The 16966-nt window shown below is 46.7% G+C and overlaps 2 protein-coding genes across 2 annotated transcripts in view; one reads left to right on the plus strand and one right to left on the minus strand.

Moving 5' to 3' along the window:
* Positions 1–16966, minus strand: part of LOC310796326 (transmembrane protein 150A) — a 243518-nt gene that overhangs the window by 52416 nt on the left and 174136 nt on the right. The window lies entirely within an intron of this gene.
* Positions 1–16966, plus strand: part of marchf8 (membrane-associated ring finger (C3HC4) 8) — a 121969-nt gene that overhangs the window by 43116 nt on the left and 61887 nt on the right. The window contains exon 3 of the mRNA XM_083658191.1: positions 8009–8047. Coding sequence (XP_083514317.1) covers positions 8009–8047 — 39 coding nt within the window. The remainder of the gene's footprint in view (positions 1–8008; positions 8048–16966) is intronic.

Below are 16966 nucleotides of genomic sequence, written 5' to 3' on the forward strand. Positions count from 1 at the left end.
TAATTTATATTCTGCATACAGGTCACATGGCAGAATACTGCTCAATTAAATACAATGGCCCATCTACACAAACATCACTTACAGGGGAGTTACTTACCCATTCACTTAAATAAAACTGTCCCCAAAGTCTAGCCCCAATCTAGCCTCAATGCAAAATCTGAATGTTGTGAGTTATCTCTATTCCTTCTATAGCACACAGAGAGGAAACAAATTGTTGCATTTCCGATCAACTGTCGCATTAAAACATCAATGACAGATTAATAGATCTGGGGACCAGTGCTATTTTTCAACAAAAAAAAAAAAAAAATTGGTGTGGAAAATACCGAGGTCATAACCTCGGTGTCCTCAATGGTAGCTACGGGCCTGTATTCAGCTATGCACAGTTCACGCAGGAGGCAAATTTATTCCAACCTGCAGCCTATGTGCAACCTGCAGCAGCTGCACTTGTGCTGGGTTGACTGCTGTCTTCACCTCCTTGTGCTTCATCGTTGCTGCTCTCCTCTACTACAGCTCTTTTACGATTCCCTCCCGTTTTGATCCACTTCATAATTTAAACATTGGGATTCCAGGGATCAAGTACCACCAGCAGGGGGGGCGCAAGTACCACCTACCTTGAGAAACACTGCCAATAATATTAATAATTATTATTATTATTTCACTTTCACATGTGAAAACTACTACTAATGACCACCATGGATTTTGCACAAAAACTTAAAAAAAAAAAAAAAACATTTTTTTTTTTTTTGAATTTTCACAGAGCCTTCCAAGTACCACCAGCAGGGGTCGCAAGTACCACCTACGGTACGCGTACCATAGGTTGGGAACCACTGTTCTATGGTCTCTCGTGATTCTGAATAGAGCTTAATGTCCAAGCCCAAATCCTAGGATTTGACGAAACGTCGACGGAAAAATAAATGGTGAATTTCACTCTCTAGGTCAGTGGTTCTCAAATGTTTTCACATGAAGGACCCCTAAACTGACAAAGATTAGACCACGCACCCCCATTTGATAGGATTTTGTCCCACGGTCCCCCACATCATAATAAGATTGATGCTTTTAGATGTTTTATTACAGAAAGTGTATAAAACCCATGACCAAAATAGTCATTGTTACTTATGAATGGAATTATAGCGAAAATAAATTACCCCCCTTTTGGCTGGGGACCCCCTGGAACACCCTCAAGGACCCCTGGGGGTCCCCGGACCCCCTTATGGGAACCACTGCTCTAGGGCCCATGGCGAACCCAGAAGAGGCCCTGACTTGGCACACTCTATAGCTGTGTTTTGATTATTTTTTTTGTTGCCTCAGATGTGTTTCAGCTTTGCTTCTGTCAGATCTGTCAGATGTTGTGTGGGGCCGACGCACCGTGCCTCTCCAGTGACTATTCAGCTGGAGCGATTCTCTCCAAGGACGAACTGTCCACCGTTCAAAACCAGTGTCACATGTTGCAAATGTGCAGCCTGCATCTCTAAAGAAACGTCTGTGTTGTGAGAGCCAGGTGAAGCCCAATTTGTAAGTGCCGGAGGCGTGGATCCTAGCTGTCACGACTCGGCCATTTTGACTGATGTGTTTATTTGAACTCACACACCGCCACACTGGGCCAAGGATGATGATGGCTGCTCTGTTCTCCACTGTCCCAGATCACACTGACAGGGGTGACAGCAATCGGGCTGCCTCTCTTGCACGCACAGTACACATGCACGCACGTACGCACGTATGCACACACACACACACACACACACACATACTGTATATACACACACACACACACACACACACACACACGCGCGCGCACGTACGCACCCGCGCACGCACACACACACACACACACACATGCACGCACATACGCACCCGCGCACGCACACACACACACACACACATGCACGCACGCACGTACGCACGTATGCACACACACACACACACACACACACACACAGAGAGAGAGAGAGAGAGAGAGAGACATACACGTGTGCACGATATATCTGCACTGCAGTCATATCGGGAAACAATACAGTAAATCTATGAGTTACAGTAGGAGCTTTTGCAAATGTTTTGGAGATAAAGAAATTATTTGATTATCGTAGAAACTTGTTTTTATAACATATCATGTCGACATCAGTAAATATCGTTTGACGGCCATAACGGCAATGTATCGGACAAACTTTTCACATCAGTGTCCCTATAGTGTTCACTCATCTCTCTCCTGTCTCTCTCTTTCTGTCTCTGCCTTTTCAGGGCTGCGGCCTTCCTCAGGCATGCTAATAGAGTGTGTGTGTGTGTGTGTGTGTGTGTGTGTGTGTGTGTGTGTGTGTGTGTGTGTGTGTGTGTGTGTGTGTGTGTGTGTGTGTGTGTGTGTGTGTGTGTGTGTGTGTGTGTGTGTGTGAGAATCTTATGTCACTCACAAAAGATGAGCAAGGGGACAAGCAGGCAGAGAGAATGTGTCATCACCATGGAAACCGCCTCCCGAGGATATTGTTCAGCTGCTTCCCAGGCAGTGTTGTCTTTTGATACCATAATGGCTCTTTCTCTTTTTCATATGATTTTAAGAAAAATGTTCCCGGAATAAATGGACACATCTCCAAACTGGCATTAAGTATAGTGAACATAAATTGATTACAATTGCTATTTTATTTTGGCATGCACACGTAAACACCCATTGTTTATCTTAGCGCAAATTTCCCGGAATGCTTTGTGCACGTACGAGTGGAGTACACAGACGTGTGTGTGTGTACACTCTATCAGTGGTGACAACACAAGCTGCTGGGCTGCAGTCACTGAACTGCACTCACACACAGAACTTGACTTGAGACTTGTCCTCAAAAGACTTGTTGAGACTCGACTTGGACTTGAGATTTGGGACTCGTGAACAATATTAATTCCTTTTTTATTTTTTGTGTGCATAAAACATCTTCGTTTTAGCCGTGTAGTGTTTTAAGCAGACCGGATGGCATAGCAGCAGATGATGGAACGCTCATCCGTAAGAGACTTGAGACTTGACTTGGAAAAAAAATGACTTGTGATGACATCTCTGATTGTGATGACAAGGAAGTGAGTGAGTGAGTGAGTGAGTGAGGAGGATGGCGCATTAGAGGGAGATCACTGGCAAGGGAGGATCTGATGTTCTCCTCCTATCAGCCTTTCAAGGCACTCTGACTGCATACAGAACATAGAGAGCTCAGCTCATCTCTCAGGGACCTGGATTACTCTGCTGAGTAAACAGCCCAAACTCTATACGCTCTTTGTATGCATGAGGAGAATGTCAGAGAGGCACTTTCCATAAAAGGCTTGTCACTCCATAAAAGGCTTGTCACTGTTCTGTCCTGGAGGGGATTGGATGACATTCCCGTTGATCACCGGCTTGATGTCTTTTCTCCCCAAGATCTCTCGCAGACTAAACGGCTGCTCGTGTCTCCGAGACACGCAACGCAATACAAGCAAGCTTATTATGCGTATGTCTCCGAGACACGCAACGCAATACAAGCAAAAGCTTATCAAAATGAACTGAAGAAGAAGTCATCAGCATTTAAAGATTTACTGCCAAAAATAGGAGGAAAAGTTTTTTTTATTTGACGAGTTTTGGAACATTCAACGAATGTGTTTGCCTGAAAGGCGGCTCCTGCTGTGCCCGTGTGGAAGTGTTTGCTAGCTAGCGGCTGGCGTGCCGTAGCGCTGCTCCTGAGGGAGCAGGCGCGGCACAAGACAGTTGTAGGCGTCACCAAAGGCTGTCTGATCTGTGGCGTCGAGAGGGAGAGCGATGGATGGAACCTCTACGAGGTAGTGGAGAATCGCTGGGGAAGAAGCCAAAACACGTCGTCAGGAAAATATCACCATCTGCTCCCTCTGTGGGCTCTGATTTCAGCCGGAGGTCTGGTGGAAACACCCCTTTTGCCAGTGATATTTGTTAAAGCTGTCTGCACACAGACGGATCGCTGCTGGCCAAACAAACCGCAATCTGGGAACCCGTCGGTTAAACAAAAAAAACGTTTATTTCCTCTAACCTCTGGGGGCAGCAGCCACGTTTCAATGTGGTGCAACAGGAACTCAAGAGGCGCGGTCAGCAGATCCCTTTCTGCTCCCTGCAAGCTCTGCCATTGGCTCCAACCGACCGGCTCCGCCCATTAATGCATTTCTTTTCCGCTCCCTGCATGTCGCTCTCAAATCTGTCCGTCGCTATGAAACAACAATAACAACTCTAAACTTTAAGTTTTGACTACACACACCGGTCACGTTTGCTTCATTTTGATCGGGTAAAGCGCAGCATGCGTGCGAGCGCTGTTGCATAGCTTTTGACGGAGCCTGCCGACAGATTTTCGATGCAAGTTGAAAGTCTGTCTCGAGAGATTACACAAACAGTGGTTGGATGGAGTCGAGGATTTGATTTGGAGATGGAGTCAGTGTGTTTGGAGAGGTAGAGGTGTGGGGAGCGATGGAGAGGCACATGAAGTAGAGAGAGACGGCGTATGGCGAGGGAATAGCAAAGAGATCTTTGAGATGTGGGAGCAGTGGGAGATGGAAAATGAGGGGAGCTCAGAAAGTGTTGGACTGCCTGAGAGCACTCTGGGATTTCAACTTCATTCTTATCACTTCAAAAGACCAGCTGTTAAAAGCTTTTCTCGCCTTCGCTCCTCTCTTTCTCCTCTCTCTCCTCTCTCCTTCTCTCTCTCCTCTCTCCTTCTCTCTCTCTCTCTCCTCTCCTTCTCTCTCTCTCTCTCTCTCCTCTCCTTCTCTCTCTCTCTCTCCTTCTCTCTCTCTCCTCTCCTTCTCTCTCTCTCTCTCCTCTCTCTCTCCTCTCTCCTCTCTCTCTCTCCTTCTCTCTCTCTCCTCTCCTTCTCTCTCTCTCTCTCTCCTTCTCTCTCTCTCTCCTTCTCTCTCTCTCTCCTTCTCTCTCTCTCCTCTCCTCTCTCTCTCTCTCCTCTCTCTCTCCTCCTTCTCTCTCTCCTCTCCTCTCTCTCTCTCTCTCCTCTCTCTCTCCTCTCCTTCTCTCTCTCCTCTCTCCTTCTCTCTCTCCTCTCTCTCTCATCTCCTTCTCTCTCTCCTCTCTCCTTCTCTCTCTCTCCTTCTCTCTCTCTCCTCTCCTTCTCTCTCTCCTCTCTCTTTCTCCTCTCTCCTCTCTCTCCTCCTCTCTCTCTCCTCACCTCTCTCCTCTCCTGTCTCTCTCTCTCCTCCCCTCTCTCACCTCTCCTCTCCTCCCCTCTCTCTTTCTCTTCTCTCGCCTTCTCTCTCTCCTTCTCTCTCCTCTCTCTCTCTCCTCCCCTCTCCTTCTCTCTCTCATCACCTCTCTTTCTCTCTCTCCTCTCCTGTCTCTCTCTCTCCTCCCCTCTCTCTTTCTCTCCTCCCCTCTCTCATCTCTCTCTCCTCTCCTCTCCTCCCCTCTCTCTTTCTCTTCTCTCCTCTCTCTCTCTCTCTCCTCCTCTCTCCTCTTCTCTCTCTCTCCTCTCCTGTCTCTCTCCTGTCTCTCCCCTCTCTCCTTCTCTCTCTCCTCCTAACCTGAGGTGAAGTGGGTCATCTCTGTGAATGTGAGAGCTAATAGTGACAGGTTTGATAAGCCGTATATGTAGACTTTTCTTTCAGAGAGCTAGCCCCTCTGTGCTGGGAAGCTAACCTCACACACTGCTGCATATGTAAGCCTCAGATCTGCAGTCTTGTCTACTGATGAGGGCAGTAGCCACAACCCTGGAATAACATGGCCTTTCTGAGTGTGACAGTGTTGCTGTAACAGACAGAACCGCCCTCCAGACGGACGTTTAGGTGCGTTTTATAGCGCGTGCACACAGCAATGTGGGTTCAAATCTAACTCAAGTCTGATACCGTACCGCAAGCCTCTCTAGTCCATCTAACAATGTCATAACAACCATCTGAAATGAGCAGCAAGCCTCCGGAGGAGCAGTCACTCACGACAGCTTGTTGCGGCCTCATCGTGAGCCTCACACAGCTGGGCCATGTGGCGAGGAACAATCACGAGCTGCGCCTCAGGAGCTCAGCCCAGATGGAGAGACGTGGTAGAACAAGATGAGATGGCGAGACACAGGGTAGTTAGCATGGACGAGGCAAGCCACCTGCTCACCCGTCAATCAGGTTCGGCGGCGGAGGTGACACTTCACAACAAGGCGTGCAGAAAGACAGGTTGTGGTGGTTTGACACGGCTGAGACCAGGATGAAGACATTCAGAAAGACAGACTGTGGTTTGACACGTCTGAGACCAGGATGAAGACATGCAGAAAGACAGACTGTGGTTTGACACGGCTGAGACCAGGATGAAGACATGCAGAAAGACAGACTGTGGTTTGACACGGCTGAGACCAGGATGAAGACATGCAGAAAGACAGACTGTGGTTTGACACGGCTGAGACCAGGATGAAGACATGCAGAAAGACAGACTGTGGTTTGACATGTCTGAGACCAGGATGAAGACATGCAGAAAGACAGACTGTGGTTTGACATGTCTGAGACCAGGATGTGCGTAGAATGCAACTGTTTTGCTTGTGATGGCAGTTTTGAGAGAAGGGAGGACCTTGTTACCTTGAGATGATTATTATACTGGAGGGTCACAGAGAGTCATGGACATTGTCACTCTGAGATGTAGCCAGAGCCACCAGTGGAGTGGAGGGTACAGTACTGTATGTGCCGGGCCGGGCCAGCAGGGGGCAGTGGAGCTGAGATGAGCGTCCCCTCTGTTGCTCACTGTCCCTGCATGCATGCCCTGCAGACCTGAGCCTTTTGCCTCTGATGCACAAAGACATAAACAAATAAGATATAAAGGATCTAAAGAGATTATAAAATATTATTAAAGGATTCAGATATTAACAGATATAGATAGTAGTATTAACAGATATAGACAGTATTTACAGAGTATAAAGAGCGACTGCTCTTCCTCAGACAGTCTGCTCTTCCTCAGACAGTCTGCTCTTCCTCAGACAGAATGTGACGTTTGGAGCGACTGCTCTTCCTCACACAGTCTCTCCAAACGTCACATTCTGTTGGATGGCTTAATAAAAGGTAAACAGAGCTTCAGTGTGCAGACCTTGTATTGTTCTGCTTTTTGGTTCCTGCATCTGCTTGACTTTTTTTTCGGGATGTGCGTGACTGCTTCAATTACACAGCGATGATGTGAAACAAACTGTGTGACGTTCCCATGACAGCTTTGAGGACTCTGTGGATCCGGCTTGTCATCGTTTCTCCTAATTGCACGGCGCTGCCAGCTGATGCAACGTATTAAATTCAAAATATTTTTGCTCCCAGTGCCTCTTTTTTGATTTGGCATTTTGAGCTTTTGATTTTCAGCCGTTCAAAATGCAAATCTGGCTTTGGTTCAGTTGCGGGCACGAGGCGTGTAAAGATGAACGGCCTTTAAATGCAAATTGCCGCCGCTGCTCTGGACCGTGTTCCTCCTGTCAGCCAAATGAGACCGGACCTCGATGTGGGTGGGCGTGGAGGAGGATGGTACTGGAGGGGAGTGGAGGGTAGGGATTGCAGTGGGTGGAGGGAGGAGGATGGTACTGGAGGGGAGTGGAGGGTAGGGATTCATTACTCCACTCTTCATCCATCATACAGCGCAGGGAGGCGGGAGGGGAGGGAGAGCGGGTGTAGCTCCAAGGTTACTTACCTGATGTACTGTAGAGCAGTGGTTCTCAAATGGGGGGTCCGGGGACCCCCAGGGGTCCGTGGCACTTTGCCAGAACGATTTTTTTTTTTTTTTTAACGAAAATATTGTATGCTTTAAATCTAAAATTGTTCATGGATTACATTCTAATCTAACAAGCCTATCAATTTAAAAGTCAAGCACGTTAACCGTGGAAACAATTAAGCTTAGCCCAAAATCACAAATCAGAATGAGGGGGTCTCCCCGGTATATTTTCTATCTTGTAAGGGGGTCCTTGGCTGAAAAACATTTGAGAACCTCTGCTGTAGAGGAGTGGACAGCTGCATCCCACTGGTAGTGCTACAAGCATTCTGATTTGGGGGAAAAACGAGGCATTTTGTTGACTGTCATCTTTTTTTTTGTTTACAGGCAAAACAAGACATCTGTGAAGGTGTCGTCCTGCGAAAGGTAGGACACTGAGGCATTATTTATGCTGTACTTTTGGGTAGTATCAGGCCTGGGTCTTCATACTTTAAATGGATCCAACAACCTAGGCTTTGGTAAAGACTGTTTACACGTTCTGACCCGCTGAGCTGCTGGAAGTTGGCTGACTCCCGGGTCTTTCCGTCGTCTGCCAGCGATCCTCACTGAGAGCTGCAATGGTCAGACATTTGGACGAGGGGAAAGGAAAAGGATGACTGTGGTTTGAGATGATATCATTGTGTGTGTGTGTGTGTGTGTGTGTGTGTGTGTGTGTGTGTGTGTGTGTGTGTGTGTGTGTGTAAAGTAAGATACCCTAATCAGTATCCCTGATGCAACACAGACTCCTCCATCTGTCAGGGTCAGTAATGGGGCACCATCTGCTAACCAGCGGGTGATGATTGATGATGTCATATCTAGTGGTCCAGGGGCCAATCGTGAGGGAGGGAGGATGTTGAGGAGGGGGGATGTTGAGGAGGGGGGATGTTGAGGAGGGGGGATGTTGAGGAGGGGGGATGTTGAGGAGGGAGGATATGGAGGAGGGGGATGCACGGTGGGTTTCTTTACTCACGTCATCCCCGCGGTGACGCGTGTGCATAGTGCAAAGCTTTAGCAAAATTAGATCTATCTATCCCCCTTATTTCTAGCTGCCACGATGCCTGATGGGTGCTTCTTCCGCTTCCGGTGTCATTTTTTACACTGTTTTAACTTGACCAAAAAAAAAACGTCTATGAGGATTTTACAGCGGAGCCATTCTGCTCTACAGCCGTGTCGTTCGGGTGCTGGGATAACGTAATGCATTGTGGGTAGTCGGCTACTGTTGGCTAATGCTAACGGCTAGCGTAATAGTTACTTTACATGGCAGTGAAACGCCACTGAATGACCAAATTGATTGAACTTTTAACCATTTCGAGTAACACTGTTTCGGACCCGCAGCGTTGGTCAGTTGTTTATAACGTGACTATATTTATAACTTTTATAACGGACTCCAGCTTCCGGTTTATAATTCGGGTCTGCAGCCGAGTATAACAAAGGAAATGGCAAGCTGCAACAATGAGTCACGTTAAACCGGACCTTGTTCCCACAATTATTTTTTACAGTGGGGCATTCAAAAAGAAGGTGGATAGCCCTTGTCCTCTTCTCGCTGCTGCTAAGACTGAGAAGCTCTTAGAGTGCAACGCTGGCCTTAAAACATGATAGCATCTTGCTAATCTTAATTGCCTTCATCAGGCTTGTAAAGTCTATTGGAGACACGGTTAAAGCAGCCCCATTGATTTCACTTCTAAGATGTCCATCCAGCGACTGTATTTACTTTCCTTCTGTCACTCAGTCAGTAGCCGATCAGGAATTTGCAAACAAGATGCATTTGTTGCTGTTTAGTTTGAACTTTCTCTGTGTCAGCTGCTGTTACCTCCAGGCCGGATATCTCAAAAAGTTCTCAACGGATTTGCATGACACTTGGCAGAAAAGCAGCTCATTGGCTAACGCAGAATAATTATTAACTTTCCACGACCACTGGCCAAAAGGGGGCGTGGCAATGTCTGTGGCCAATCACTAACTTCCACACAGATTTATGTAACACCACAAAACTTTGTAGACAAGTAGGTTATGGGGCCAACTAAGAACTGATTGACTTTCGCCGCCCGCTAGCCAAAAGGGGGCGTGGCAATGCCTGTGGCCAATCACAAAAAGGCGCTTAACTTCCAAACAGATTCATGTAGTAGCGCCATGAAAAATTGTTGAAAGGTTGGCCGAGGTATTTAACTCATTGAGTGCCAGCCACTTTTGGAGAACGGACGCTCCCAGTGCCAGAGTTTCAGAGCGTTTTCAGTGATTTCTCGAGGCCCACAGAATATTGTGTGATATTACTATGTAAACACTGAACACGCACAAAGAACGATGAGACTCTATTCTATCATCTGCAAAAAAAAGTTTATTGATCCCATTTTCCGTTCTTTAGTTATGAGCCGGAGAAGATAGCTTGATTCATCCAAAAAAAGCAATTTTTTTCTAGAAGCTGAGATAATTGGCCTTTTGTGAAATTAATCATTTCAAGCACATCACTGACTCTGAAGCTAATCTTTTCTAATGTAGTCACACCTCAAAAATAATTTCCTTCAATAAAACAGTTTAGGCCAGGGAATTTTGTTTGGCAGAATAATATTTTTAGCTACAACCAGCAGCGCTGGCCCCTGCGTGCGCTGCTGGTTGCAGCTTCTTGCTGGTTTTGATTTGCTGCTGGTGGGTATCGGATATTCTGGCTTGCGTTTGTCAATCCTGTCCTGCTGCCTGGGTCTGTCTGGGTGTTGCGTGCTGCTCTGCGTGCCCCCCCCCCCCCCCCCCCCGCCCCGCCCCGCCTCGCCTCAACTGCACACTCCTCCTCCTGTCTGTGGTGGCTCTCTGCTGAGTTTGCTGTGCGCACAGTGAAGGGTGCGGAACAGCCAGGCTTTTTTACAGCGTTCCGCGTGTGTTTGTCACCGGCAACGATGCTTCCAGTTGAGAATAATAACAACTCCACGGTGTGGATGTGCAGATGTGCTGTCGCAACCGACACGGTGCGGCTCAATTGTGGGAGCAGATTGGCTGCTGCAGGCACAGCTGCAGTAACGTGCTTCAGCATATCGATGCATACGGATGCGATGCGATTTCCGTTTCCATAACGACTTCTTCTTTGTTTTTTCCTTGCCTTTCTGTTATGTGGAGAGCACTGTCGCCACCTAAGGGTTCTGTAAAATAGGTTAGACACATCCAATAGCTATAATATTTGTACATCAGAGGCAGAAGGCTTTGATCGACGCCCCACCGTCAAAAAACGCAATTGACGAACATGTCCGTCCTTGGCACTCTACGTTACTATTTGAAATGACGAACATGTCCGTCCTTGGCACTCAATGAGTTAACAGGTGTAGGATATATTTTTTCTCTCTCAACCCTATATTGTCTGATGCTGGAGACATCAGGTCTGCCATGGTCAGTCCAGTGAACTCCGCCACTGTCCGCATCTCAATAGCTTTGACCACTCTTCCACTCTTCCAACACACACACACACATCCATGCTTCAAGTGAGTGAGTGTGGTTTTGTCGTACAGGCTAGGCTAGCAGCTAGGCTAGCAGCACTCTGCTGCAACCGGAGAAGCACTTAGGCCTGATTGATCCATCCTGCTGAACGTGTAAAGCAGAAGCCATGTCTGCTGTGGTCCTCAGCTCCTTTGCAGCCCGTCGTGCTCCTCTCCAACACTTATCTCATTTAGAAGGTTATCACCTGCCCCAGGTGCTGATGTCTCCAACGATAAGAGTCAATAAAGTCTGCGCAGTTGAGTTTTCTGTTTTCCCCCACCGCAGATCGGCCTAGATGCTGACTGAACTGAAGAGGGCTCTATTGGCTGCTGGCCAGCACATCTCTTTTATGTGCCTGTGTGTGTGTGTGTGTGTGTGTGTGTGTGTGTGTGTGTGTGTGTGTGTGTGTGCGTGTGCGTGTGTGGGCGCGTGCACCACGGTCATGTGCAGACAGTATGTGTAGATGGTAGAGCTAGGATTGGATTGGGCGATGTCTATCAAATTGGCTTATGACGATGTCCACAGTGAAACATCACTACGGATGATGACATGGTTGTTGGCGGGGGAGTGGCATACAAAAAAAAATCCCAGGTACACAAAAGGTGTGCGTTCTCAGGGAACGACAGTACTGAGTAGGGGATTCACAGACTAGTCGACTAGTAAACCACTAGTCGACACTGTGCTTAGTAGTCGACTAGTCGTTTTAGAAAAAAAAAAAAAAAAAAAAAATCTTTAAGAAAGAATATGAGGTATTTACACGACATACATGGACTATCATATCCCCTATCCCCCACAAAGAACATCAAAACACAACAAAACAAAACAAGAAAACTGCATAAGATACACAATAATCCAAGAACAAACAAGACTATTGGACAAACAACCAAACAAAAACAATGCATTCAAAGTAAATACATAGATCTTGCCCTGTTGGCAGCTAGGAAATGCATAGCTCGCATAACCATACGTTGGATAACATTTACTACAAGAGCAAAGGCAGATTCTTAGACATCCCCAAAATATGGCAACCACATACAGAGTTTGACTTTAAGAACTTTTTACCCCAGTGTCATTAGGCTTATCAGGATAGGAGCTGAATGCATGTTCTTTCTTAAAGATAAAAAATAAAATAAAAACGACTAGTCGACTACCTTTAGGGATGACTAGTCGACTAGTAAAATTCACTAGTCGTGAAAGCCCTAGTACTGAGGCAGTAAAAAATCCCAGGTACACAAAAGGTGTGCGTTCTCTCAGGGAACGACAGTACTGAGGCAGTGATGGCTCTGTGCCGTGCGCCTTAAATATCACACATCAGACAGGCCGATGCAGCAGGTGAACACTGGCAGAAAAAACACAGCAGCCTAGCAAGCTTCACTCATAACGGAGCTACTTCACAGCAACATGTTCTCCCATTGGGTTGAAAATAGGAATGTGTGTAGTTTCTTCTTTGATCAACATTTACTTTTTCACAACAACCTCTTAGCACAGAGGCTCCACGAGGCTCAGAGTAAGCTGTGTGCTCCTCGGTTGAATGTGCGTTTGTTTTGTCGCCCGGCGCGCCCGGTTGTGTGGAGTTACTTTGCCGTGTTTAAGCATGACGACGCTCACGGAGCTACACTGTGCATGCCCCGCCCTCGGCTGCACCGTGGAGAGAGGGGGGGGGGGGGGGGGGGGGGGCGGGGACTAAAGCATTTGAATACTGATTTGGTCGCCAACGTGTCATCACAACGTTGCAATGTAGACGGCTTTAGTCTGCCGGCCATCGCTTCGTCCATCGGCCCGACCGTAGGTAGCGCACGTTAAAATAACAGCCATGAAACAGCACCTCCACTTGACTCTGTGGAGAAATCATGAAGAGCCTATCAGTCTTCCATGGCCTGACGACCCGCTGTGAAATTCTTCCGCTTTACATCCATCTGATTGTTATTCACGACAACTGTCAATACATCATCTGCATATTTCAAAAACACTTCCTCCAGACATCCTTCATAATGAAACGCTCGCAGAGCACATCATGCTTCTTCTCATATCTCGTCTTTGAGGGACAGAGGAAACGGAGAAAACAATTTCCTTGGTGTTTATTGAATTGGAGAGGCGCATAAATGTATTTTTCTCCCTGTTTTCCAAAAATTATATTTCTATTATATTATTAATATTATTTCTCACACGATCAAAGAATGCTGAGGCTGCTGAATAATTTATTACTGTAAAAAGGTTTCTAACACTGTGGACTTTGAACCAGATACTTTACTGGCTATTGAAAATTTCAACTGTTGGTCATTAGTTCTCGTGAAGAGATATTATAGTGAAGCCACATGCAGACTCTACTTTATGTGATTGTATCGTACTACAAAGCCCAGTACTGATTGATAAGACGACCCTGGCCATGTTTCTGTGTTCTGCTCTATGGCACAGTGCATCACTCACTGCGCATATAGACCTATGCCTATGTAGACTCTGCAGCCAGTCTATCTCTTCCACAATCTTCCAATGCTCCACAGACAGTCTGTACTTCATTACCCCATTAAAGAATTGGACAGAGGAGGTTGTCATCTTCAAAAAGAAAAAAACACTTCAGACCGGAAGGAGGTTCAATCTTATTCAACCAATCACGACATGTAAACATAACCGAGGCAGGTGATTTGGGAAATGAGTGGTTATCACACCTTTTTTTTGACCAGATATGACACCTTATTTTGACCAGATATGCCACCTTATTTTGACCAGATATGCCACCTTATTTTGACCAGATAGGCCACCTTATTTTGACTAGATATCCTGCCTTATTTTTCAACTTTTTGTTGGAGAGCCGCTTAAGTACAGACGGGGGTAGGCGGGATCATTTGCATATTACAGAAGCCAACGCGTCTGTCCTGAGAGTCTAACGTCTATGAAGCCTCTCACTAATCCTTGTTGATTGGCTGAGTGTCCTGATAAGAACCTGTGGGGTGAAGCCGCTTATGTAACGAGCCCAAAAGTTGGGGCTGCAGCATAAGAACTTGGCAAAGGCAGCCTGTCGATTTGAGTCGACACGATGGGTCCTACGCATTCACAGTTGGAACGCCGACTCCTTGAATAATCCATCTCTTTAATTTCCCTGGGGGGGTTGCTAATGTTGTTGCTGTGTCCCGCTGCAACCGCTCAGGGGATGAAACGGCTACACAACAGAAATATTCACACTGTGGGTTGTTGAAACACAGACGTCTTGTTGGTAGTAAGGATGGGACAATTAGAACTGCTATTACCATAATATATCGCAGTAAAAAACAACGCCACTAATTAGTATTATTGTGACTACCGCGGTTTCTCGTCACTTGCTCATTTGACTTATTTTAGATGCTGTTTTTCTTTGTTAAAGAGGGAATAAAATATTAATATGGGACTAAGTTTACGGGGTGGGAGAAAATGTTTCCTTTCAGATTGAACACTCGCAGTCGCACAATGTCACATTGTATGTAACTTGTTTGAGGATTGTTTTTGTCCCGTCTGCAGTTATACTGTTGAAATTAAGTTAATGTTAATGTCTGAAAACGAAACAATAAAAATGATATACATATAAAAAAGAGAAATGTCAAATGTATTGTGACTGATATGATAACGGTTTTGAAATAATTGAAGCATACTATAGTGCAGTACAATTTCTTTCCTCCGCACGCGCTACAGCCTGCCGGTGAAACTCCTCACTGTCAGGTGCAAAGAAGTGGGTGGCGACTGCATATGTATCGGAGGAAGCGTGTGAAATGCAATGCCCAGGACCACTTAAGCAGGAGACATTGGCCATGTACAATAGGGAACAAAATCGAATAAAATATAATGGAAGTACATGCAGTTGTTTATTTGGATCATAGTGCAATTCCAAATGCACTTTTATTTTAAAAGTAGCCACACAGTGAGAAAAAAGAAAGTGAGAAAAAATAAATCATGTATTGGGGAAAAAAGTGATGCATCGATTGAAGATGCAACGAGATGCATCGATAATCGTAATCGAATCGAATCGTAGCCCTCTGAATCGTAATCGAATCGTGAGGCCAGTGAAGATTCACAGCCCTAGTTTTCATCCTTTTTAATGTTGATCAAGATGATATCGTATGGTCGAGATAGTTTTCGTTGAGGTATCGCCGGCCTACTCAGCTGTCTGAATGTTGCAAAGTAATCACTGATTAGCAACAGGTGACGTTGAATACGTTACTAACGAATATGTTACTGATTAGTCATCGGTAACGTTCACGTCAGCTGTTGTGATGGGTGATGTGTTTGGTACTTCTGTGCTTTAGGAAGAGGTTATAACACACTGCACACTAGCCACTTCCAAACTCCTATCTTCTCCAGCCTGGCAGCCTGGACACAAATAGCCTGTGAGCGAGCACAGCTCTCAGAAAGAGGTCACTTGAAAGTTTGCAGCCCAATCCAACACCCCCCACCCCCCAACACCCCCCACCCCTCAATCCAACACCCCCCCACCCCTCTGCTGACCACCCCTCTGCTGACCACCCCTCTGCTGACCACCCCTCTGCTGACTGACAGTCACGTTTGTACACAGCGGGAGGCCTTCGCCACACATCCTCCACTGGCTTTCACAGCTTTAGATGGACGCGCTCCATCGGGTGTCAAAATGGAAAAGATGGCGAGATGGGAGACGGGGAGCGCCGCAAATCAATACAACTGCCCGAGTCGGCCACTTGTTATTTTTTGGGATGGTGGAATTGGTGGTATTGTGTAGCGGGCCGTGGTTGGCGTGTACCGGCGCCACCCGGCTGGGCGCTTGTGTGCATTTTATTCTGATATGGAGATGATGTCCCAGACACCAGACACCATCGTCCTCTGCGTTCACTTACACGGGGATATGCAAATGAAACGCTTTGCCCCAGATCAAAGCAATGTTCCAGCAAATAAGTCGCTCAAGAAGAACCGCACGGTCGGGAATGTGCGGCGGCGGAATATTTTGAAATTAATTTCCGAGGAGTTTGTGTTTGAGTTTTTGCACGGCCTCTCCTCTCTCTCCTCTTAATTGGTAGACTTGATTGAGAGGTGCAGCAGGGAGACAGGCAGCCTGTACTGTTGTAGTTATCAGTATGCATGACTGTATTTGAATGTGAACCGAAAGAGCTATTACAGCTTAATTTCACGCCCGGTGGGATCGCTGACATGCTCCCCCCCCAGTGGAAATCAGAGTGTAGCTCTCTCTCTCTCTCTCTCTCTCTCTCTCTCTCTTTCTCTCACTCTCTCTCTCTCTCTCTCTTTCTCTCTCTCTCTCTCTCTCTCTCTCTCTCTCTCTCTCTCTCTCTCTCTTCTCTCACTCTCTCTCTCTCTCTCTCTCTTTCTCTCACTCTCTCTCTCTCCATCCATTCTGCCTTAAATCCCTGTTGTTGCCCCTCCCTCCCTCCTCCTCACTGCCCCTTGGGGCCTGCAGCTAATTTGCAGAGCTTTGTGCACTCTGTGCTCCTGCTGCCTTGCTGCGTCCTCATGTATGTTGACTATAAATGCAGCTACATTAGCCATTAGCTCCGATTTGATATTTCTCACAAAGTTAAGAGCATATCATTGAACATGGACTGGGGCTATCACATTACCCAGCATTCCATAGTACAGAGCTGTTCCTTGGCTTTACCTTGGAATGCCCTGCGGAGAGGCTGTCAGCGCGTGCTGAAGGATCACCTGCTTGTTACAGCACACTGTGTTTAGTTAAAGTGATGGGCAGTCAGCTGGCTGACAACAGACAGCTCGTCTTCTTGCATTATCTGCAGTAGCCTATTCTCCCTCTGGCTCAAATCCCCAATATGTAACTATTTCACCTTAAAGGCCTAAACATGGTCGTCCGTCAGCCTCGAATTGGAGCCGTCTCGCTGTCTG

Source organism: Poromitra crassiceps (genome assembly GCF_964638095.1).
Source record: "Poromitra crassiceps genome assembly, chromosome: 22".
Lineage (NCBI taxonomy): Eukaryota > Metazoa > Chordata > Actinopteri > Beryciformes > Melamphaidae > Poromitra > Poromitra crassiceps.